Consider the following 22,061-nt stretch of genomic DNA (forward strand, 5'->3'; position numbering starts at 1 on the left):
CAGTGAGATGTGCAGAGATGCTGTCGCTTCTCGGGGGCACGTCGGCGGGAGCAGAGCTGCCGGCTCATACGGTCATCCACGTCTCATTTTTGTGAGCAGTGCCGGACTGTCCTCTGTAGCCACCGCGTTTACTGTCCCCGCAGCCGAGCCGGCGTCCCGCCTCTCCATGCCTCTTCACGTCCTCGCCCGCGCTTCCTGTCTGATTCTAGGCGTCCTAGTGGATGCGGACTCGTACCCGCAAACCCAAGCCAAAATCCCGCAGCCTGAATCCGTAGAGTGACCTGCCGGCTGACGACAGTCTGCGTCTTTCCGTGGGTTCGTTTGCAGTTCCTGTGTTTCCTTTGGTGAAGGGTTTAGAATTTAGGTGGTTTTGTTGTTGTCAGTTGGAAACAATAAGTTTCCTTATTGTTGGGTTTTGAGGGTTTTTAATATACTTCGGGTACAGGTATCTTAATACTGCGAGGGTATTGCAGGGACTCATTCAGCAAGAGCTGGGAGACGTGTAGGGAAAGGCTTACTCTGAGGCCTGCGGGTGCGCGGGGGTTGGCGGGGCGGGGAGGACCTGGAGACGCTCTTCCACGTGTTTTCTCCGTCGGTGCCCACGGTTCTTGGTCATGCCACTTCAAAGAGCGAAGAGGTAAACCAGACAAAGCGGAGGGCAGCAAAGCAAAAGTCATTGAGCAACAGCAAAGTGACAGTGCAAAGCTCCCAACGAGGGAGGGGACCCGAAGGGGTAGCCTCTGGAGTTTCTGAGTCTAGGGGTTTTTATGGGCTTGTGGGCGGGCTGTTTTAATCTGATTAACGCTCCTTGCACCTGTCACCCAGTTGGGTTTTTGTCACCCATCTACTGTATGGGAACAGGTAGAGGATTCCTTCCAGGGTGGTGTAGGAATCCTACTCGGGGTGGTTTTCTCTTGGGAGGGTGGCCCTTGTCCCTGCCTGCCCGCCTTCCAGCTGTCCTTCATCAAAAGCAGCAGCACTGTGGATGCAGAGAGTCAGGGGCGCTTGGGTTCCGAAGGGAGGCTGGGTGGTTGGCAGGGCAACCCAACCCAGGCGCACTGGCAAGCCACTGGAGTGTGCTGGCTGGGCATGGGGGGTGCCACTTGTTCCGTAAAGAGCCTCTCGGGCCCATGTGTGGGCAGTTGGATATGCTGTTAGGCCGCTTCTCTGCTGCTTCTGGGTTCATCTACCTCTGGTCAGGGCTCCAGAATGCCCAGCAAAGCGCCCATCTCATGCCCGTCCCAGATTGTGTTGTGGTGCCACAGTCACATTACAGAGCATACCTGCTTCCACGTTTCCCGGAAGTAATTCAGTGGCTGCCAAACGGGAAGTACTTGTCTGTCCCAGAAGGGGGTGGGTGGGGCAGGGGACCTGGGGCGCTTTGGTGTCCACATGGGAGGGAGGCGCCGGGGCTTGGTCTGGGGCATGGTGCGCGGGTGTGGGTGACGGAGCTGGAGGGCCGCTGCCCCTCCCTGAGTGTGTGGGCCCTGAGGACATGACCTGTGCCTTACCTTCAAAACCCCCCCCCCCCCCAGTTGGTGACCCCATGATTTACCTGCTCGTGTTCACGGCCAATTGCCCTTGGCTTGGAGTTGCTGTTTTGCTTTGGTTTTGAGTCATTAGCTGAGGCCGGCAGCAGGACTCGGCCATTCTAGATCTAAGGCATCGTTTGATGTAACTTCATTTTCCTTCGGAATCCTCTTAGATCTGATTTTCTCTTTTTCACAAAGTCAAGCTGGTTCCTCTTAGTCCCGAGTTTCTGGCTTGGGGTGGTTGGCAAAACCAAGAGGAGAGAAGGAAATCAGTTGTGAAATGGGAAGGAGAGGTTTTCTACACTCAAAGCTCCTGTTCTTTATTTCTCCGGCTGCACACCCTCCCCCCCCCCACCCTTCTACCCCACCCCCCCACCCCCTGCGCAGCCCTCGGCCCCTCCCGCGCTCTGCGGGTGTTTGTCAGGGAGTGAGCGCTGGCCTGGGCTCACTTTGGCCAACAGTTCCGTGGTGAGATGCACCATCAGTGTAATGACACACTTCTGGGAGGGGGAGACACCTATCAGGTGTGCACTCCGACTTTAAGAGATAGCCCGGTTTTCAGAAGTGGTCAAGTGTAAACAAGTTCATTTTGGTTATTAGCTGCTAATATTAGCTGTCCTCCCTGCCCTCCACCCCCACCCCCTGTAACGAGCTATTATTGGACACTGAGCCCCAGCCGTCACTCTCAGTGGCATCTGAGGTCACAGGAAGGGCATTTTGGTAACATTTTATTGGGAAGTTTGCATAGTTTTATTTGAAAGTGTTTTTGGTTTTGTTTTAAAGTGAATTAAAACAGTGCTTGCCGGCTTCCGAGCCATGAGCCCTCAGAGTCTTGGGTGCATCCTGGCTGGCTTGTGATCTGGGGAAATAGCCACATGAACCACGTGGTAGGGTTGGCGACGAGCTGGCGGGGGTCCCAGGGCCACCGAATCCTGCACTCTTCCATCCCCCTGCGCCATCCCCCCCATCGGCCTGCAAAGACCCTCTCTTTTGGGCCGGGCCGGGCTTTTCCCACCGGCCCTCCACTTGAATTGAGACTTGGTATGTGAGCTCCGGTCTTGAAGGATTGAGTGGAGAGCTCACATTCTCCCCTCACAGCCTGCCCACACTTCTAGGGTCACCACTAGCTCGGCCCTGTGCCCACACGGGGGTCAGCTTTTGGGGGCTGCGCAGAGCCCCGGAGGCGGGCAGCCCTCTGCACAGGGACCAGTGGCTGGTTCTGGCAGCCCGGGGGGCCCAGCCTCACTGGGGGAGTGCTGAGGAGCGGGGACAGAATGGACTTTGTGCCGGAGGCCACCCCGGGCTCACTCAAGGCCCATGGGCTCCTGCGGCCTCGGGTCTGACTGTTCGTCATGGCCGGCCGAGCAGCTGTGCGGCGGGCAGTGGCCGGCCCGACCCACGCCCTTCCCGGCCAGAGGCGCAGTCTTTTCCCGCTCCTCCCCTTGTACACCTGGAAGCCTCTGGTTTTATTTCCTCCCCTCACTGAGGCTCAGAGAGGTGGCGTGGCTTGTCCAGGGTCTCACAGTGAGTCGGTGGCAAGGCTGCTCTGGCATCCAGAAGGTCTTGGACCCCAGAGCCCACGGTTTTCAGCCCACATTGCCCTGTCGTCCTTACGCCTTTTAAAGTCATTTTTCTGCCCCTAACTACAGAGGTGATGTGTGTGGGCAGCAGGGAGTCGCAGTCCCCCTCCAGTCTGTCTCCTTGAAGTCACCACTATAAGCAGTTAGTGATGTCCTTGCAGAAACAGTTTTTTTCTGTGGGGCTTGTGTATGCGAGAGACAGGGAGGGAAGGAGGGAGATGCATTTTAAAACAAGTCTCTGTGGACCCCCGACATCGGCGCCCCAAACTCTGCCTCATTGTTTACGATGGCTGCGCAGCGCTCCCTCTAGCTTAGACGGGCTGTAATGTCCCTGACGGCTCCTGTGGAGGGACACTGGGCACCTGGAGGCCTCTCACTTCGGGCGTGCCTCAGTGACCCTCCTCGAACCTCAGAGTCCCAGACGGGATTTCAGGTTTGGTGGTGGCGGCTGTGCATGGAGCTGCCCTTGCTCTCTCCCGGGCGCCCCTGCTGTCCCCTGTGGGCGCACCGTGGGAGCCGAGGGCCCGGGCGTGGCAGGGCTGTGTCCCCAGGAAGACGCCAGAGGCCGTGGTCCGTGGACTCGAGTGCCTGACCTTTGTAGGTTTGACGTGGCCTTGACAAATGATTAAATGCCACCAAACCTCAGTTTCCTCTCGTGACGTGTGGTGAGAGCAGTGACTAAGTCCCAGAGCATTTGTGAGCGGGAAGTGAGGGGCTGGGTAAAGCCTGTGGCGCAGCGCCTGGCCCCAGGGACGGCTCCCTGAGTGGTGGTGACAGTGTGACCGCTTGAAGCAGAGAGCGAAGTGTCACCGAGTGGACCCAGGGCTGGAGGGTTTTGTTGGGCTCCTCTGGGCTCCTGGAAGGGCCCTGTCTGTGCCCTGGTCCCCAGTACCAGAGAGAGTCCGTCTGCGGCAGGCGGCCCACAGAAGCCCAGGGCAGAGCTGTGAGCAGGGCTGGCTGGAGCAAAGCCTGTGCCTTGAGAGCCTTTTAATGTAGAAAACTTAAAGATACCTACGGAAGTAGAGAGAGCAGCAGAGCAGACCACGGCGCGGCCTGGCAGCTGCACGCGGGGCCACAGGGCGCTGCTCACTGCTGGTCCCAGCGTTATTTCGAAGCAAGTGCGAGACAGCCTGTCTTTCACTCTGTAAACGTTTCAGTCTGTGTCTGTAAACAATAAAACTCTTTTAAAGTATTTAACCACAACGTCATCGTAGCTGGGAGTGAGCAGATTAACAGTTTCTAATATCAAATGTCCAGTGTCAGTTTTATTTTCACGTATATATGTATTTTAATAATTTGTTCAGATCAGGATTCAGAGAAGGTCGACGCCTGGGTGCTGTTTGCTGCGTTTCTTAAGCTTCTGTAAATCTCGCTTGTCTCTTTATCTCTCTCTTTCTCCCTTGCAAAGCATTTTAAGAAGCTGTCTGGGTTGTCCCGTGGGGAGGTTACTGACTACGGCCCTGTAAGCTGGCAGGTAGATACAGGGCCGCGATCAGGTTCACATTTAACTATTTTTTTGAACCCTGAGGCCTTCTAACAGGGGTGGCAGACAGAAGTGCGGGCAGGGCCCAGATAGCCCGGACTTCGCCCCGAGGCCCTCCTTAGCTGGTGTGTTCTGAGGGGCACACGGGGTGGGGCAGTCAACCTGCGGGTCCTCCAGGGCCAGTGCACCCTGCTGCAGAGAGGGTGGGGCCCGAGGTGGTCGAGGGGCAGCAGCTGAAACCACAGGTGTGGTCAGCCACCCCACGGCGGTGGGCAGCGGGCCGTGGCCAGGGCTCCCGTGGCCTAGACTGCCCGAATGCGGTGGATGAGTCCACGCGCCGTCAGCTTGGGCGCTGGCACCAGTTTGTCCGGTTCCTCTGCGTCCTAGTCTGCTGAGTCTGGAGAGACACGCTGGCCCGTGGCCAGCATCCTGGACAGTGGGTGGCTGCCCGTGGCCCGCGCCAAGAATGTTGGAGGCCAGCTTCGGCTGCCTTTGCTTAGAGTGGGGCACCCGTAGGGTCTGGCTGAAAGGACAAGGATGTTGCTCTCGGGACTGTGGGCCTAGCACACCCTGAACCTGGGTGTGCTCCTCGCCGAACACGCTGCTCTTGGAGGTGTTGCCGTGCCGCCTGCATCTCCTGAGAAGCCGGCTGGTTTGCCGGGCAGGGGGCGTTGCAGGCCGGATGGAGGTCTCCACCCAGAGGGAGCTCTGGTCAGCCCTTCTCAGTGCGTGTGATGCACACCTTGGCTGCCAGCGGCCGGGACACACGGTGGGCGCTCGGGGAAGGCCTCCACCCGGCCCACGTGCTGCGTGCCCAGCTCTGGGGAGCCCTAAAGCGCCCCTCCTGCTTGGCTCCAGGGGCCAGGGCTGCCAGCGAGCGCGGGCCGCCCGTGTGGCACCAGGCAGCTCACCCGCCTGTGCAGTTTCTTCATCCGCGAAACGGGGCCGCTGAGAGCATCCGTCTTCCGGACTATGAAGCAGTCGCATGTGTTAAGTGCTTAGAAAGTGGTAGACGCCGGTGGATGCCGGGCACAGGAGGCTCGGCCCCGGGCCTTCCGCTCCACCCCTGCGTGCGGCAGCTAGAGCCACAGAGCAGCCCTTCAGCGGCCCCGTGAGCTCCTGTTTTTCTGCGGGCGGATCCTGTGGCTTCAGTCACTGTCTGGCGGGTCTCCCAGGTGGCCTCCTACAGCCTAGAGCTCTTTCTGGTAAAAGCAGTAGCTTCCCTTTCTCCATGGCACCAAGCTGAGGCCATTAGCTGCCTTTGCACTGAGTCCTCTCACAGAATTTCTAGGGAAATAGCGCAACGTCTGCAGGAGGAGGAGGAGGGCGTTAGCAAGCCCCCCCCACCCCCCCACCGCCCCACCATCCCCTGGCTCCTGCACTTACGGCGCGTGGCTGCGCTCGGTGGGCGGTCTCTCCAGCCCGTGTCATTTTGGAGCAAGCCCCAGACGTCATGATTTCATCTGTGCCTGTCTCAGAACATGTCTCTAAGAGACGACGACTGCTTTTTAATAATAAAATAATAATACCAGTATCACACCTACAAATGAGCAATTCCTTAATATGCAGTGTGGAAAGTTTTTTTCCTGTTTGAATCAGGATTTACAGGTAAGACCAACGTGCTGTGATTCATGAGCTGGCCCCTTGAAAAGGCCTGAAGAAGGGAAGAGTCTCCCTCTATCACTGTTTCTCTTGGCAATTTACATGTGAAGAAACTGGCTCATTTGTCCTGGGTAGTTTGGTGTCACCCGGCTCTCTGCTGCTTCTGTACGCGTGAAGTTTGTCATCCAGCGCCGTCCTCTAATTTGTGTGTTCCCAGTCAATGTGAACTTGAATGTGGAGCTGAATCCTCCCTGGGAGGTGGTGCGATGGCCTCGTCTGTGGCCGGTGTTCGTGCTGTTGGCCGCAGCAGGTGAACAGCGCCCCCCGATCCCTGACCCATTAGGAGGACACAACAGCGGTGCTCAAGTTCCTGCTGCACACAGTAGCTGGAGACATCCTTGCAGGCAGCCTCTCGGATCTTATGTGTTTTTACCTCGTGGGAAGGCAGGACAAATGCTTGATGTGGGTTTTTTTGTGTGCTTTTTTGTTTTTTTCCTCTTTATTCGCCAGGTTCAGATCCTGCCCCCTGTAGTGGCATCCTGTAAGCCAGAGGGTGTTTGCTTCCTGGGACACAGATCTGTTCTTTCTTTCTTATTTTTTTAAGGGTTGCTGTTGTTTTTTTAAAGATTTTATTTATTTTTTTGACAAAGAGAGAGAGTGTACAAGGAGGGGGACTGGCAGGGAGAGGGAGAAGCAGGTTCCCGCTGAGCAGAGAGCCCAACGTGGGGCTCAATCCCAGAACCCCGGGATCATGACCTGAGCCGAAGGCAGATGCCCAAACGACCAAGCCACCCAGGCGTTCCTGGGCTTGTTCCTTCTGAGTCCAGATGCCCCTGTAGACACCTCTGCCCCCAGGATGTGGCCAAGGCCTATCTCTCTAGGTCACCTTTTGCCAGTGCAGTCCTCCCTCCCTTTCCAGCTATAGCCATCTGGACTGTTGGGGCTCTAGGAAGGTCTGTGCTGTGGCCTGTGCAGCTTCTCCCCGCCCCCTTCTTGACTGACTCATCGCCCCTCTCTAACCCTAACCCTAACCCTTCAAGGTGGCCCCCTGTCCACCCCCACTGTTGGGTCATGCTCTGCTCTTGCCTATCTTAACGTCTCATTCTTTGGACAAAAATGTCCTGAGTGCCGGATGGGTCCCCACAGCCCCTGCCTCCAAGGGGTTCCCAGGGTGGTGGGGACACCGCACCACTGTGACAAGTGCCTCCGTGAGGTTGGCAGGAACCGTGCAGGCATGGGGAGGGGGGGCGTGAGCCGCGTTCAGGGGTCCGGTAGAGTTTGATATGGGGGCTTCTTTCTCTTCCTTAGCGAGCAGTTGGAAAGCAGCCGGCCAGCGGCCCCGGAGCAGAGATCCCCATGGATCGCCTGCACGCTGTTCCTGGGATTGCCAGCCCTCCGTGTAGGCAGGAGGAAGAACGATGCCGAGCCTTCCTCTCCACACTGAGTGTTTGACTTGGGAAGGCCGGCGCTCCCTAGGCCGACCTCCTCACCCCTCATCACTCAGACCAGGCCACATGTCCACCTCGGGCCAGGGGAACAGTTTCCGAGTTTGCTTTAGATGGGCCGGGGGTGGGAACCATTCCTGCTGACCCGGAGGGCTGCTGGGGGAGGACGAGGCCCGAGTTACCTCACCGGTTGGCACTGCCTTGGGAAGGCCTCTTTCCGTGTCTTCTCTGTACAGGCTTGAGGCTCCCAGAAGGCAGAATCTGTGTCTCTTTCATTCAACAGGGGCACCTTCTCCTTGTGGCCTAAATGGGGGGGAAAGGGGCAAGTTGTCCACACGCAACTGCAGGACCCCACTCCTGTCCCCTTTATTCAGACACGGGCACAGGGCAGGCCGGCTTCCCACACCCAGGTGTCAGCCACTCGCCAGAGCTCAAAAAACCCAGCATGGCTCACATAGACCATGCGACCACTGGCCGGCGAGACGGAGGAGGAGGGGGAGGGGAGGAGGCAGCCGGAGCCCCTGGCCGCAGTCAGAGTGGCAGGAATGAGGCTCAGCCCCGGCCTCTGCTCCCTTTTCCCCCAGGACTGTGACCCTGCCGGTCTGGGTAGAGGGAAGGGTGGAAAAAAGAACGTGGGCCTGCCTATGTGGGAGGCTCCATGCTTCTCTTCCTTCCTTACCCCTGCCTGCCCCATCCTGAAGTGAGAGCCCCTTCACCAGCACCCCGGCTCCTAGGTCTTCTCTCTTGCTGGAGAGCATTTTTAAAAATTGCCTATAATTCACATATCAGAAAATTCCCTTTTGAAGCGTCCAAAGTCCGTGGTTTTTTAGTATATTCACAGTGTTGTGTGGCCATCAGTCTTCTAATTCTAGAACATTCCATCACCCCAGAAAACAGCCTCATCCCCACCAGCGCCTGTCAGCGTCTCGCTCCTGTTCATGGCTGAGACGCACCTGCGCGTGGAGGGACGCGTTGTGTTCATCCATCGTGACACTGGGGTTGCGCCCACTTTGGACTGTGGTGAATCTGGCTGTGCTACGGACACGGATGTACTAGTGTTGGTGTGAACGTGTTTTCATTTCTCTTGGCTGTGTATCAGGAGACGCGTATGGGGCGGTTACTCTGCAGCCAGTGTGGGGAGGGGCCCCCCGAAGGCCCTCGGGAGTGACAGCCATGGGCACGGGGCAGGGACGGCACGCTCCAGGGGCATGCATGGGGCGCCTGTGCCCCACGTCCTCGCCACCACTTGAGATTTCCCACTCCGTAGAGCGGCGGTGCTGGGGGCCGGGAGGTGTGATCTCATGGTTCGGATTGGCCTGTCCCCGATCATCAGGGATGCTGAGCATCTTCTCGTGTGCCTGTCGGCCATTTGGATGTCTTTGGAGCCGCCCCCAACTCCGCCAGGAAGGGAGCACGGGGTGGAGACGGTGGGGTCACAGGCCTCGGAGCCTGGGCTCAGGCCCCCGTACTGCCCCTCATCAGCCGAGTCTCTAAGCCTCGGTCTCTCTGTTTGTTGATGGGTGCCGTGAGGGTCGAAGGAGAGGGGCTTCTCCACCAGCAGGAGTATTTTCAGTAACCGCCTGAGAACATCATTCTTCATGGTCTGTGTTTCTCTTGTGGAGCCTGCTTTGCTGGGTGCAGTGCAAATAGTAAGTTAATTTATCTTGTATAACAGAATAGAGAAGGAGGCGCACGAGAGAAGCAGATAAGGGCCTAAGGGGGAGAGACGGGGAGGCCTGGCACAGGAGGGGGAGAGGGCCACCGGCGGGGCGTGTGTCCTGCGGCTGTCCCCATGGCCTCCTGCCCGCCCCTCTGAGGTGAACTTCCTTGTCTTCTTTGTTGAAGGAGGAGCCCCGGAAGGTTTGCTTCACCTATGACCTGTTCCTGAACCTGGAGGGCAACCCGCCCGTGAACCACCTGCGCTGTGAGAAGCTCACCTTCAACAACCCCACCATCGAGTTCCGGTACAAGCTGCTGATGGCTGGCGGGGTGAGTGAGCCCCTGCTCAGATGGGCGCCAGGGGCGCCGGCCGCTCGGGCGTGGCTGCTGCACGGCTGCTGGTGTGCCGTGGCCTCCGTGCTGGGGTGCCTGTGGGGCTCCCAGGCCTGTCTCTTGCGCGTCGTTGGGTGCTCGAGACCTGGAGGGGCGGCCGCCCTGCGTCGGATCCGGGTGTCCCGAGTGGGTGCTGGGGCGTTGTCCGCTGTGAACGACTAGTGACTAGTTACCCACAGAGTTTCCTGGTTGACTGTGGTTAATTAGCATCTTTCTCCATGGGAAGAAGGGGTGGGAGGAACGGGCATGGGGCCAGGCTGTGAGCGTGGCGAGGCGCAGGAGCCAGCTTTGAACCGGATCGGCAAGGCTGGGCTGGGACTGCGTCATCTGGGGAAACAGTGGGGGCTCCCTGTGGGGTTCCCTGGTGAGGCGGGTTTCCTGGCGGTTTTGTCCGAGTGAGGCCAGACAGAGGCGTCAGCTCTCGGAACCCAGGCCTCTTGGCTGGGCATCCGTGTGTGGTGGCCGAGTGCCGGGAGCACGGTTGAGAACGGGAGGGGGGCGCTTGATGTGGATGGGATGCTTGGGTGTGGAGGAGGAGGGGTGCCTTGGGGAAGGCTGGACCACGTGTGCCGAGGCAGGGCCAGGCTGAGGACGCGGGGCATCCCAGAGCCCCCTGTTGGCACCTGAGCACTGCTGGGCATTTGCCCAGCCGCCAGCCAGGAGGGCGCGGTGTGGGCTGCAAGTGCAGGTGCGTGTGGTGGCCTGGCCGCCCCTCCGGGAGCACAGGAGTCTGGTTGAGCTTCTGTAGGTCTCCAGAGCAGTCCTTTCTGACTCAGGTGGGGCTTTTACACTTTTTCTTTTTTTTTTTTTAAAGACTTTATTTATTTGACAGAGAGAGATCACAAGTAGGCAGAGAGGCAGGCTCCCCACTGAGCAGAGAGCCTGATGCGGGGCTCGATCCCAGGACCCTGAGATCATGACCTGAGCCGAAGGTAGAGGCTTAACCCACTGAGCCACCCAGGCGCCCCTGTTTTTCTTTTTTAATAAAGGTCCTCACTTATTCATTGTAGAGAATTTGATTATGTTCTGCCAGGTTCCTTATAAAAAATGAGTGTGTGATTATCATCCAGCACGTGACGGCTGATGGGAACAAACAGGGAGGTGCTGGAACCTGTTCACAGAGGCACGCGTCCTGAAGTTCGCCTGGGCGTCCCGGAAGAGCCGAGGAAGTGGGCGGGGCTGCCGGGGTCCGGGGCGCTCCCCGGCTTGGCCTCGCCACCTTCTTTCCGCAGCCGGACGCCTCCCAGAGCATGTCTCCCAGAGGCTGCATAGTCAGCCTGGCTTTGGGAGGCGCACGGCGCTTAGCATTCCTGGCCTCTCAGAGCTCCAGGACCCCGGAGGGACTGTCCCCCGCTGCCCCCTGCGTAAGGAGGTTTTCTTTGCTGCGAAGAGGTGAAGGCTCGATGTGCATCATCAAAACATATAAAACCGGAGGGCGGAGGCGGTGACGGGGAGAGCTTGGGAGTGCAGGTCCGGCGAGCCATTGGGAAGGGCCAGTCGTGGAAGGAGGAGGCAGAGCCTGGCATGGTGGTCTCTGCCTGGTGCTCCTCACCTCAGGGAGGGCCACCTGGAGAACTGACTGGTTGGGCAGGAACTTTCTCACCCTTCGGGGCTGTAGGCCTCTGGGGCTTGCCCTGGGCTGATGGCAAAGCAGGGCTCTCCGGTCTTAGGGCAGCTGGAGCCCTGGATGGGATAGTAGCTCCCAGCATGTGAGTCGTGGTCCTCCTGTGCCATTCTGAGCGGAGCGTCCCCACTGGGGCTGGCATTTGCCGTCTTGTGGCAGATGACCTCAGACCCGCCCGAGTTGATGTCGGTGCCGAAAAAATGAAGTTGCGAGCCGACCCATAGGTCGGTGAGACCTGCCTTGCTGGTCGCCCCTCTGCCGGCGGTCTCCCGGAGCCCTGTGACCCCTCGCCCGAGCTGCGGGCACCTGCTCAGCAGTGGCCAGATGAGCTGTGCTCCTTGCTGGATGGTCAGAGGCCCGTCCCCTCAGCTTGCCCCATCGGCAGTTGAGCTGCACGGAATAGAAGCTCCTTCTGCGACCGAGGGTCTGTATTTCCGTCGGGTGCGACAGGTCCTCATGAGGTGCGGCGGCGGAGGTGGAAGGCGATCTGTTGGCTCCCTTGACCTCTCTCAGAGGGCTGCTGTTATGGGGGAGAGGGACAGGAGAGGCGATCGCTGCGTTGTCCGGGAGCCGCGTCCGGCCGGGACAGTCATTAGAAGGGAGAGAGGAGGCCTGAAGGCGAGAGTGGCAGGAAATGCGAGTGAAAGAGCCTCGGGACCTGTCTGTGCCCCTGGGTCGAGTTGTAGTTGCTTCTCTGTGTTCGGCGAGTCCTTGCGAGCCTGAGAACGTGGGGCTCTGCCCGCGGCCCGGGCTGCTCGGCTGGGCTCCGGGTGCCATGGCCAGAGTGTTGTGCTCGGACAGGCTGTGGGGAGCCACCGGGGAGTCCGGGGGCCACGGGGTGGGGGCACGAGGGGCTTCGCTGTGCTGCTTTCAACCCTGTGGCCCCTGATGCCAGCCTCCTCGGAGGAAGGGTTTGGCTGGTCAAGGAATCCCAGGTGCTCAAGGTTATTAATGATGCTTTTTCTACGGAGCTAAATGCTTTTCCCCTCTTTTTTCTTTTTCTTTCTTTTTTTTTTTTTTTTTTTTTTTTTTTTTTTACTGTGCGCTTTATTCTTTTATTCTGTCTCGTTGCTATCTGGAAAGTTCCCTCTGAGTTGCTGGCCGCTCGTCATTTTAACATGTAGTGTCAGTATTCAGACGACCTGCCCCCAAGCCTTCTCTCCTTTAGCAGGTGCGGCAGGAGCCCAGGAGCCGCGCTGGATCCGGCCGGTGTTTCCTGGGAGCACCTCCCGGCAGGACCCCAGGCCCTTCCTCCTGGCAGCAGTTGGCTGACCAAGCCGGGCGCCCGCCGCCCTCCCCCGCAGGCTCGTGCTGCGGCTTGTGCAGAGAGCTGCCCCGACCCCTGTGTAGTTCCCTCCTGCCTCTGCCTCCCGTGCTGCCGGTTCGGTCACCTCCACCTGCTGGACCGTGGAGGACGGCGCTCCCCCCGCCCCCGGAGAAGGGGGACCCAGCCATCCCAAGTTGCTCGCTCCGCCGCGTGGCTGCCCAGTGTGGGTGTCTGGCTGGCCTCTTGCCTTTCCAAACCGTGCTTCTGGTCCTTCTGAGCTGCAGCGTGCAGGTCACCTTGGGCCACAGCTGCCTTCTCGTGCTTCTCGGCACGCTCCGCCAGTCTTCCTGGTCTGGCCCTCCCGTCTGCCGTGCTCTGGGCTCTCCTTCTAGAGGCCGTGCGGCCGCACCGGGGCCCAGCCATCCTGGGACCCTGGCTTCTCTTTGCTCTACGCCTCGAGCCTGCTTCGCTCCAAGCACTCAGCCCCCAGCCCCTCGTGGAGGACAAGCCTTTGATTCTTTGGGAAAAGTGGCGCTCCAGCCCTCCCTCGCCCCTCCGCCAGAAGGCCGCTCCCACAGCCTCTGGCCAGGCTCCTGAAGGCTGACTTCCTCTTGCCCGTCAGAAATCCAGCCTGCCTCCTTGCTCACTGATAACATCTGTCTCTTCTTTATCACTAGGTGATGGTAATGCCCGAAGGAGCAGAAACGGTGTCCAGGCCCAGCCCCGACTACCCCATGTTACCCACAATTCCACTCTCTGCCTTCTCTGACCCCAAGAAGACCAAACCGTCCCACGGCTCCAAGGTTAGTGAGGCGGAAGGCCCAGTCACGTGGGAGCACTGGGGCCCAGTGGTGGGTCCTGGGCTCAGGGCGCCCCCTCCGCAGAGCTGGACCTTCCGTTCCCAGACTCGCTCCCTTGGCATCTTCCTCTTGGAGCGCTCGGCTCCACCGGGCAGCTCCCTGCCGTTGCGGAGGGTCAGCGCCTGCGGGACGCACGGATAGCTGCGGGGCTGCAGGCTCTGCGCCCTCTTCCTCTTAAAGCCAGAGAGTCCGCCCCGTCCTCCCTGCTCCCACTGTGTTCGTGGGCCTTAGGACCCCTCAGACAGGACCCCGAGAGTCTCACGTGGTTGGGGGCCACAGACAGAGCGTTTGCGCGACAGCCACGGCCGTCCAGCTCCCAGGCCTCCTGAGTGTGGCCAGAGTGCCCCATCTGCCGGGGCTGGGTGCCTCCTCCCCGGGCTGCTCCAGGCTTGGCCTCTTTCTTTGGGAGCAGCTCTCAGCGCAGACTGCTTATTTAGGGGAAGGGCCAGGTGGGACAGTGTGGTGAGGAGGCTCATTTCCCCCAAGAAGAACCATTTTTGTCTCTTGTCTCAGTCCTGTTGGGCAGGCGGCACTGTGCCTCCCCGAGACCTCTCTCTGAACTGTTAAGGAGTGGTCACTGGAGCCCTTCGGATAGGGTCCTGATGTGCATACAAGCTCGTGAGTGTGCGTCCTGTTCCCCTGTAGCTGCCCACGGGGCTCTGTCCCGGAGGTCAAGCTCATCTGGCGTTCAGGGCACCTGCCTGTCCTCCCGCCACCGACCGCACGGGTTTATCCACTTTGCGTCTTTGTGTTTCTCTTGCTTCACTCACTTGTTGGGTGCTGTGGGCTCGGGGCGCCCCGGGTGGCCTGGGCGGAGCTCTCGGCCTGTCTTACAGCTCTCCTCGTCAGCAACCCCGGGAGGAGAGCCGCATCACCCAGGAGGGTCTTTCTGGCACTTTCCACAAGGCCAGTGGGTTTCTGACATCCCTGATTTGTCTGACTTATGCTGTCCAGACGTGTGTGGCTAGAGTCCAGGCACGACTGCAGCTCGGGGGGGTTTCTGCCCTGCCGGCCCCCTGGCCCTGTCCTTCCCTGACGCGCGTGGAGGGTGAAAGGAAGAGAAACTCCTGCAGGAGATCTGGTGGCTTCTCTCTCAGCCATCCACGGTTATCTGGGGCTCCGCGGAATAGGGGTAGGAACTGACATTTCTTCTGTATGTGTCGCTTGCAGGCCACCCAGACACCTCGAGGGAATGCCCTCCTGGGTGGCCAGGACACCGCGGGGGCTGACGGGGCTGCATCTGCTAGGGCTGCTCGCAGCCTCTCTCGCCGGGGTCTTTGAGATCCCCAGGAGCCCCCAGGCCAGAAGTGCGTGTCTGGGGTGGGGGCAGTGTTCACTGCGCAGCCCCCGCCACCCCGTCCCTGCCCCAGGCTCTTTCTCCCCTCGGGCAGCGTGACTGAGGCGGCACCCGCACGGGGTTTCTCAGGCAACCGAAGGCAGGTTCTTCTCCGCCGACGGCTCTCCAGCCTTCTGCTCCAGAGCGGGCGGTCTCTCTCTCCTCTCCTCGGACGGCCCGGCCTTTGTGCCAGCCTCTCCATCCGGCTGAGGACCTTCCTTTGGGCACCGGCTGTTCTCTCCCGGTTGCTTCTCTGCAGCCTGGAGCCAAAAGGTCTGAGCGGCCAGGCCGCATGCTCGGGGCAGAGGGGGCTTGGGGGGAAGGGGTGGGTCCTCGTAGGACCTTGCCCCCTGGCCTGGCGACTGCTGGAGCATCGGGCTGTCGCAGCCCTCTGCAGATCATTCCCTGACGGTTCTGTCCATCGAGGGCGCCCTGCCAGGCAGGGATCGGAGCCTCCTGGGAGTGGGGTGGGACCCTGGGAGGCTCACGCCCCCATGGAGGTGGTGCCCTCTGGCCCCCGCCCGGCAGCTCCCCTGGACCGCACACGTGGGGCTCCACGGGCGCCTGCACCTCGGTCTGATGGCAGCCACTTGGCCCACCTGAGCTCTCTCTAAAACTTGGTTCTTAGTCATTTTGGGGGGTCACTAACAGCTTTGAGAATATGACTGTGATGAGTCCTTACGCCTGGGAATATCTACATTATGCTCAAGTTAGTGTGTGATTTCACAGAGCCCACGATCTGGGGGTCCATGTGCAGCCCCCCCCCCCGCCGCCCCGGGTGAAGAGCTGCTGCTGCGAAGGCCCTGGGTGGCTGTGGGGGCGAGGTGGACCCCCGGTCTCGGGGCTGGGGGGCTGGGAGGTGGCATGATGGGAACCACATTGGAGGCATCGGCCAGCGTGCCAGTTGGCTCTGCTTTGCCTCGCCTCTCGGCACTTGGTCCGGTTCATGCAGCCCAAGCAGGCACATGGGCACTGCAGGAAGAGGCCGGATGGCATGTGGAGTTTGCTTCTTGCCTCCCTCCTTGGGGGAGCAGCTTGCTGCGGCGTGGATCCCCGTTCTGCAAGCCGGCCCCAAGGAGGCTGCCCCGTTACACGGGCTGCTGGGGGCTCGTGGTGCGAGCATCCCTTTCCCCTGCCCTGGTGACGTAAGAGCTGGGGCCACAGCCCCCCGGGGCGATGTTTCTCCAGGGAGGTGGCAGCAACCCACGGCCATGTGGGGCTGTCCCCGAACCTTTGGCACTGATGTGGGTTATCGATTTGCAAGAAGACGGCGACCCACGTGGATCAGAGGTGGTCAAGGCTGCGCCTTCTGTCCCTGTGGCTCTCTGCCGGGAGGGTCCCGTGGCAGGCTGTGGGAGCAGCAGGGGCCTTGCTGCTGGAGGTTTTCCTGGCTTGCCTGCCCTCTCCTGCGTGCTCCAGGCTGTCCTCTTGGCACTTGGGGTGAACCGGTGAAGTGTGGCTGCCTGCGTGGTGCGGGTCACCCTTTGGTCTGGCTCTGTTGGTTTCCTGGTGTCCTTCGTTCTGCAGAGCCTCGGGGCTCCACTGTGCACCTGGCCGCCTGAGTGGGCCAGAGCCCTTAGCAGCTGACCGCAGCAGGCTTCTGTCTGGCATACCCAGATATACGGGGTGTTAGGGTGTTTTGATAGGAAGGAAGCCCGAACAGGGTGTCCCATGGGGCTCCTGCCTGCAGACTGCGCCAGCTGCTCGGGGCGGCGGGGGGTTGGTGGCAGTGACCGCAGTCCCCTCTCGGTTGAGTGCTTGCTGCCTGCCGGGCCCTGCGCCATTGCCCAGTGAGGTAGGTGGTCCTGCCCTCGTTCAGAGGAAGCCCAGGTGTGCAGGGCTGGAGCCCCCAGCCCAGCCTTCTCAGCAGCCTGGCTCGGGGCCCCTCTCTGCTTCCATCCCCAGAGGGAGCTCCGTGACCTGGTGGACCAAGGCTAGAGTCTGGGCTCCACCCTCAACCCTCTGAATTTCCAAGGTGGACACCCAAGAGTCCTACGTGTTTTAGAGACACTGCCCAGGTGGCTTTGATTCCGAGAGGTCTAGGAGCTGTTCCGCACAGGGCCTGGGAACCCAGCAGGTGCTCAGTAAATGCTGGCCGTGGGGGTCAAAGAACAGCCGTGCTGGGTGTGCACTGGGGCTGGGGTGGGGGTGACTGGGCAGGAGGCGCGCAGGCTCTGTGTGGGGACAGAAGAGGGGGCGCCCGCCTGCCGGTGCCCCCCCCGGCCCCTCCCCAACACCACGCGCAGCCTCCCCTCGCCTGGGCCGCCGGGAAGCTGTGAGGTGCCGGAGTGGGAGCGGGTCGATGTGGCTTGCCTGTCTCGTATCTGACTCACCGTGTACTCTTCTTGAATCCCTCAGGGAATGTCAGTTCAATTCAGAGGGGAATCTTAGCCTGCAGTCGCCCGGGACCTGCTGACACTTCCTAGTAGTTTAAAGGGACAGCTCCATTTAAAACTCTCACCTGCTGCCTTACTTTTTCGCTTTATGGAAGATTTTCTCTAGCTGAGTCTGAATCAGGTGGATTATACTTTGTAGGGGTCGGGGGAGGCGGAGCAGGGCGACCCCGAGATGCCATCTGACCGTGTCTTTCCCCCTCCTGCCCCGGCATTTCAGGATGCCAGCAGGGAGAGCAGCAAGGCCTGTAAGACCCACAAGGCCGCCAAGGAGCACCGGGAGCGGCCGCGTAAGGACTCCGAGGGCAAGGCCCCGTCCAAGGAGCCGGAGCGCGAGCAGGCCAGGAGCGCCAAGGACGCCGCGCGGAAGCTGGGCGAAGGCCGGCCGCCCAAGGAAGAGAAGGCCCCACCGGCCAAGGCCGCGTTCAAGGAGCCCAAGATGGCCCTGAAGGAGACCAAACTGGAGAGCATGTCCCCCAAGGGCGGGCCCCCGCCCCCGCCCCCCCCCAAGTCTTCCAGCAAGCGGCCAGCTGCCGCCGACTCCCCCAAGCCCAGCGCCAAAAAGCAGAAGAAGAGCAGCTCCAAGGGGTCCAGGGGCGCCCCCAGCACCTCGCCCCGCACCTCGTCTTCCTCCTTCTCGGACAAAAAGCCAGCCAAGGACAAGGGCAGCGCCAAAGGGGAGAAGGTCAAGACCGAGAGTGAGCCCAGGGAGATCAAGAAGCCCGCAGAGGTGGAGGAGTCCAACTCGGAGGACGAAGCCTCCTTCAAGACAGAGGTGAGGCGGCGCCTTCCCCGCCCTCCCCCGCCCTCCCCCGCCCTCCCCCGCCTTCCCCGCCCTCGCCCTCTCTCTCCTGGACCTGAGCCGCTTGAAGCCTGTGGGCCCGAAGGTTACACGAGGAGGCTGGGGTCCGGGGTCCCCACTTGCTCTTTGTAGCTTTGGGCGAACCTCCGCACCTCGCCGAGCCTCATTTTCCCTTCCGGTCAGGCAAGCTAGAGACCGTGCTTAGGGAAGAACGGTTTTGGTGCTTGGTTCAGAGCCCTCTTCTGTGGACAGCTCCCTGCACGGGCCAGGGTCTCGGGGACCGATCATGGGTCACCGCGGCGCCTTCCCTGGCCACCGCAGGGTCAGTCTGTCCGGAGACTCGCTCCCCCTGCTCCTGGGGCATCCCGGAGCATCTTCCTTCGCTCTTCTGGTCTGGGAACTGCAGCTGGCCGCTGGGCCTCCCCGCCCGGCCTCACCACCTCACCACCTGCTCTCCCCTCTCACCACCTGCTCTCGTGCGCGCAGTTCGCAGCTCCAGGCCGCAGCAGCTCTTCTAGGCAGCGCTGAAGGTCGCCGTTAGAGACGGCTGAGCCATAGGGCAGCCGGTAGCCAGACGGCTGCCTGGGGAGCCGACCTCCCAGGGGCCTCCGGTGGCGGCCGGAGTGTGGGGCTCTCCGCGGTGTGGCATCTGGGGGTCAGAGGACAGGTGCTTGGCTGGAGGAGTGGCTGAGTGACCCCCAACTTGTGTCACCCGTCCCTGCCCCCGCTGCCTTTTTGTGTTTCCAAATCTTCATTCACTCTGGGAGGCAGAAGCCTTGCCTCTGGTGTTGCCGCTCAGAGCTCTGCTGGGGCTTGGAGAGTGGCTCCCGGGGGCAGACTGTTGGAGGCAACCATGTGGGCTGGGGGCGACAGTTCGGCCCGTGGGTAACCATGCGCCCCGCCGGCTTAGGGGTACACACAGAGCTATCAGTGCCGTGTGCCCCACACTCCTCCATCTGCCAGTGACCTTGGAGCCCCCCCGGGATGGGGCCTGTTCTGTGGAAGCCCCCAGCAGTTCCGGGCCACAGCAGGAGCTCACTTAGCGGCTGGAGCGTCCTTGGCTGCTGGTAGCAGCTGTTCCGGCCATCCTCTCCTCCGTCTGCCCAGGACCCCCAGCTGTGGGCCGGTGCCCTTCCCTCCTCACCTCAGCTGCTTTCAGGCCAGGCCTTTCCGGGCGCAAGGCTGGCGGACCTGCACGGTGGGGGAGAGGTGGTGCCTCCTCCCCTGGACGCCCCTCCCCCGATCTGCACACGGTGACCTGCTGCTGGTGCCCACGCCACCTTCCTGGTGTCGTCGTCGTGAGCACTGGCAGGCTATGTGGGGCACTTCCTGCCCCTGGGGGCGGCTGCCCTGTGTGGGCTGGCTGGACCTCCGGGGTTTGTGGCCTCGGGCACTGTGTCCCAAGGCCGGAGTTGCTCGAGGAACCCTGGGGGTTCTCCTGGTTAAAGAAGAGCTTCCCATGTCCCGAGAGATCTCTGAACGACAAGGCTTAGCTGCTGGAGGTCCCGGCATGTGTGAGATCCAAACCACCCACAGGACGCCAGACGGTGACTCACGGGCATTAGCCAACCCTGGGACCCCAGTGAGGTGCAGATGTCTGATGGAGGAGGCGGGCTAGCCTTCCAGACCCCGAGTTGCCGTTCCCCATAGCCCTCAGAGGTGGCGGGGTAGCTCCTTGTCTTTGGCCCTGGGCCCAGCTCCCCAGCCGCTCCGGTGGTTTTTCTCTAGTCTCTTGGGCCCCTGGGGTTCCTGAGCCAGTGGCCCCCATCCAGTCACAGCCTAGGTGGCCCTCCACCCTCCTTGTGGACACTCCATGTGGCCTGAGGGCCGGGACACTTGGGCAGTGCTCACAGTGAGCCCCCGTGCACTTTTTGACCTACATCTCCTTTAGGCTCTTTCCGCTGAAACCATTTCTCGGTTCCCTTCCCCTGCCCTTTGGGTTGGCGTGGAAGGAAGAGAGACAAGTCCTCCTGAGAAGGCCGTCTTGCTGCTTGGCAGGGACACCACCAGTGCTCACCTGATACGGGGCCCAGGCCGGTCCCTGGGGGCTCCCCACATCCAGAGTCTGCTGACCTGAGTCCCCCAACCAGGCACTGCCACACCCCTGGTCTAGTGCTCAGCCCTTACTGCCCACGCCCCTGGCCCAGTCCTGTCCAAATCCTGTGCCCCCAGAGGTCAGTGGCACAGTTGACCTCGAGCTTGGTGTGCTAACATCTAGTACAGACACACATTTACGAAAGGCCAGCAAAGTAAACTGAGGCTGAAAACCAGAAGTGGGGATGAGAAAGCCAGGGTAAGAGCTCCAGGGTCTGTGTGTCGGTGGAGCCACTTGGCTCTAGGCCTGTTGGGGTTTGGGGGTCATGCTGGTGTGTGTCTCACGTCTTCTCTGGTCTGTGTTTGATGGCTGTCTAGGCTGGGTTTCCCAGTGAGGGCTCCCCAGGGAACATCACTGGCCGGTGGGAAGGGGGGTGAGGAGGGGGTACGCAGGGGTATGCACATCGTGAAGGCCTAGAGTGGCTTCCGGTGGGCTGTGCTAACCTGTAGAGAAAAAACTTTAACTTGTCAGGCGAGAAGTGTTCTGTGTCTGGGCAGCCGGCATCACTCTGTGGGCCTATGGGGTGAGGGAGGAGTTGGGCCCTCCCGGGGCCCCTTCCTCGGGTTGGGGGCTGCCCTTGCTCCACGGGTCATCTCGAGGGGCCGTCCTGTCCTGCTGCAGTCACGCTGCGCCAGCCGGGACTGAACGGGCACTGCGGGCTGCCTACTACGCCTGTCTCCCGGCCCCCTCCTCCCTCCTCGTGTTGGTGTGTGTGTTGGGGGTGGGGGGGGCGCCTGGTCCCCGGGGCTGAAGCTGTCTCCCTTCAGAGGGTCCCCGGAGGCTAGAGAGGGCTGGACAGGCCCTGTCCCGAGGACAGGCCTGCTGGGGCCCCTGCACGCTGGGGGAGCTCCAGGCCGAGGCAGACCTCCTGAGCTGCAGGCTCAGCTCTTCTGCCCTTTGGAACCTGTGCCACTTGCCCACGGCCTCCTGTGCTGTCCCTTTGGAGCAGCTTGTTGGCAGAAACCAAGGGCCCAGGAACAAATGCAGCCTCTGTTCCGCCAGAGGCTCCTGTCACCTGCATGTGTCCCCACGGCAGGTGCAACCCCCAAGTACCTTAACCCCCCCACCAATCCCAAGGTCTGGTGTCCTGCTTTGGCGTTTACTGACCCCTGGTGGCTGGGCTTGGGGTAGCTGGCCCCGGGAAGAGGAAGAAGGAGGGGTTGTGAGCCGCAGTAGCACGACGGGCCCGGCTCCCGCCCACCGTGGCCTCACCCGCCTGTCCTTCGCACACAGCCTCGTCGTGCTCGCAGGCACACGGTGGGTGGTAGCGCGTGGCGGGAAGACGGCTTTGGGTAATCCCTCAGCCTCGGGATGGGCTGTGAGGAAACAAGGGGGAGAAAGAGAAGTTGGGTTTTGTGCCCGCCTTGCCCTTCAGCTGATGCCCGCAGGACCGCAGCCCACACCCGCCGGGGCATGCCGCCACCAGAGGAGGGCAGGGCCCACAAAGGGATGAGCCGCCACAGAGGGGCTGTCGTCCCCGTCCCCCCTGCCCCCCACCGCCAACCTCTGCGAGGCATTAAGAGCTTAACTAGTTCCCTGTCCTTCTGCCCCGGGGGATGGACGGACTAGACGTGTGGTCCGCAGCTTGTCCTGGAACTGCTAGGAATTTCGAGTCCCTTCGTTGCATTTTTAATGCAAACTGGTGTCCTGGGACGAAGGGGGACCCAGAGCTTGTGTGAGCCTTAGGCCAAGGGTGCTGGGCTCTGGCGCCTTGGTGACCCTTTGCCTCAGGGTCTGGGCGGAGACTGGCCAGGCGCTCCTGCTTCCAGAGGACACGTACTGCCTGCTCCTTCCCTCTGGACTGAAAGATTCTCTTGTTTTCTCTCCCCCTGCCCTGCCCATCCCCGCTGCCCCGGGCTGAAGTCTGCGCAGTCGAGCCCGTCCAACTCCAGCTCCAGCTCCGACTCGAGCTCGGACTCGGACTTCGAGCCTTCCCAGAACCACAGTCAAGGTGCGTGGTGGGAGGGAGGGCGGGGGACGGGTCTCAGCG

General features: G+C 61.1%; 1 protein-coding gene across 2 annotated transcripts in view; it reads left to right on the forward strand.

The window, feature by feature from the left end:
- Window positions 1-22,061, forward strand: part of MLLT1 (MLLT1 super elongation complex subunit) — a 64,396-nt gene that overhangs the window by 34,561 nt on the left and 7,774 nt on the right. Inside the window, exons 4-7 of one of the 2 annotated variants that reach the window (XM_080801393.1) lie at window positions 9,488-9,631; window positions 13,263-13,388; window positions 17,395-17,949; window positions 21,935-22,022. In XM_080801393.1, coding sequence (XP_080657519.1) covers window positions 9,488-9,631; window positions 13,263-13,388; window positions 17,395-17,949; window positions 21,935-22,022 — 913 coding nt within the window. The remainder of the gene's footprint in view (window positions 1-9,487; window positions 9,632-13,262; window positions 13,389-17,394; window positions 17,950-21,934; window positions 22,023-22,061) is intronic. The other variant, XM_080801394.1, reaches the window with a different exon arrangement.

Source organism: Martes martes, assembly GCF_963455335.1.
Source record: "Martes martes genome assembly, chromosome: 1".
Classification (NCBI taxonomy): domain Eukaryota; kingdom Metazoa; phylum Chordata; class Mammalia; order Carnivora; family Mustelidae; genus Martes; species Martes martes.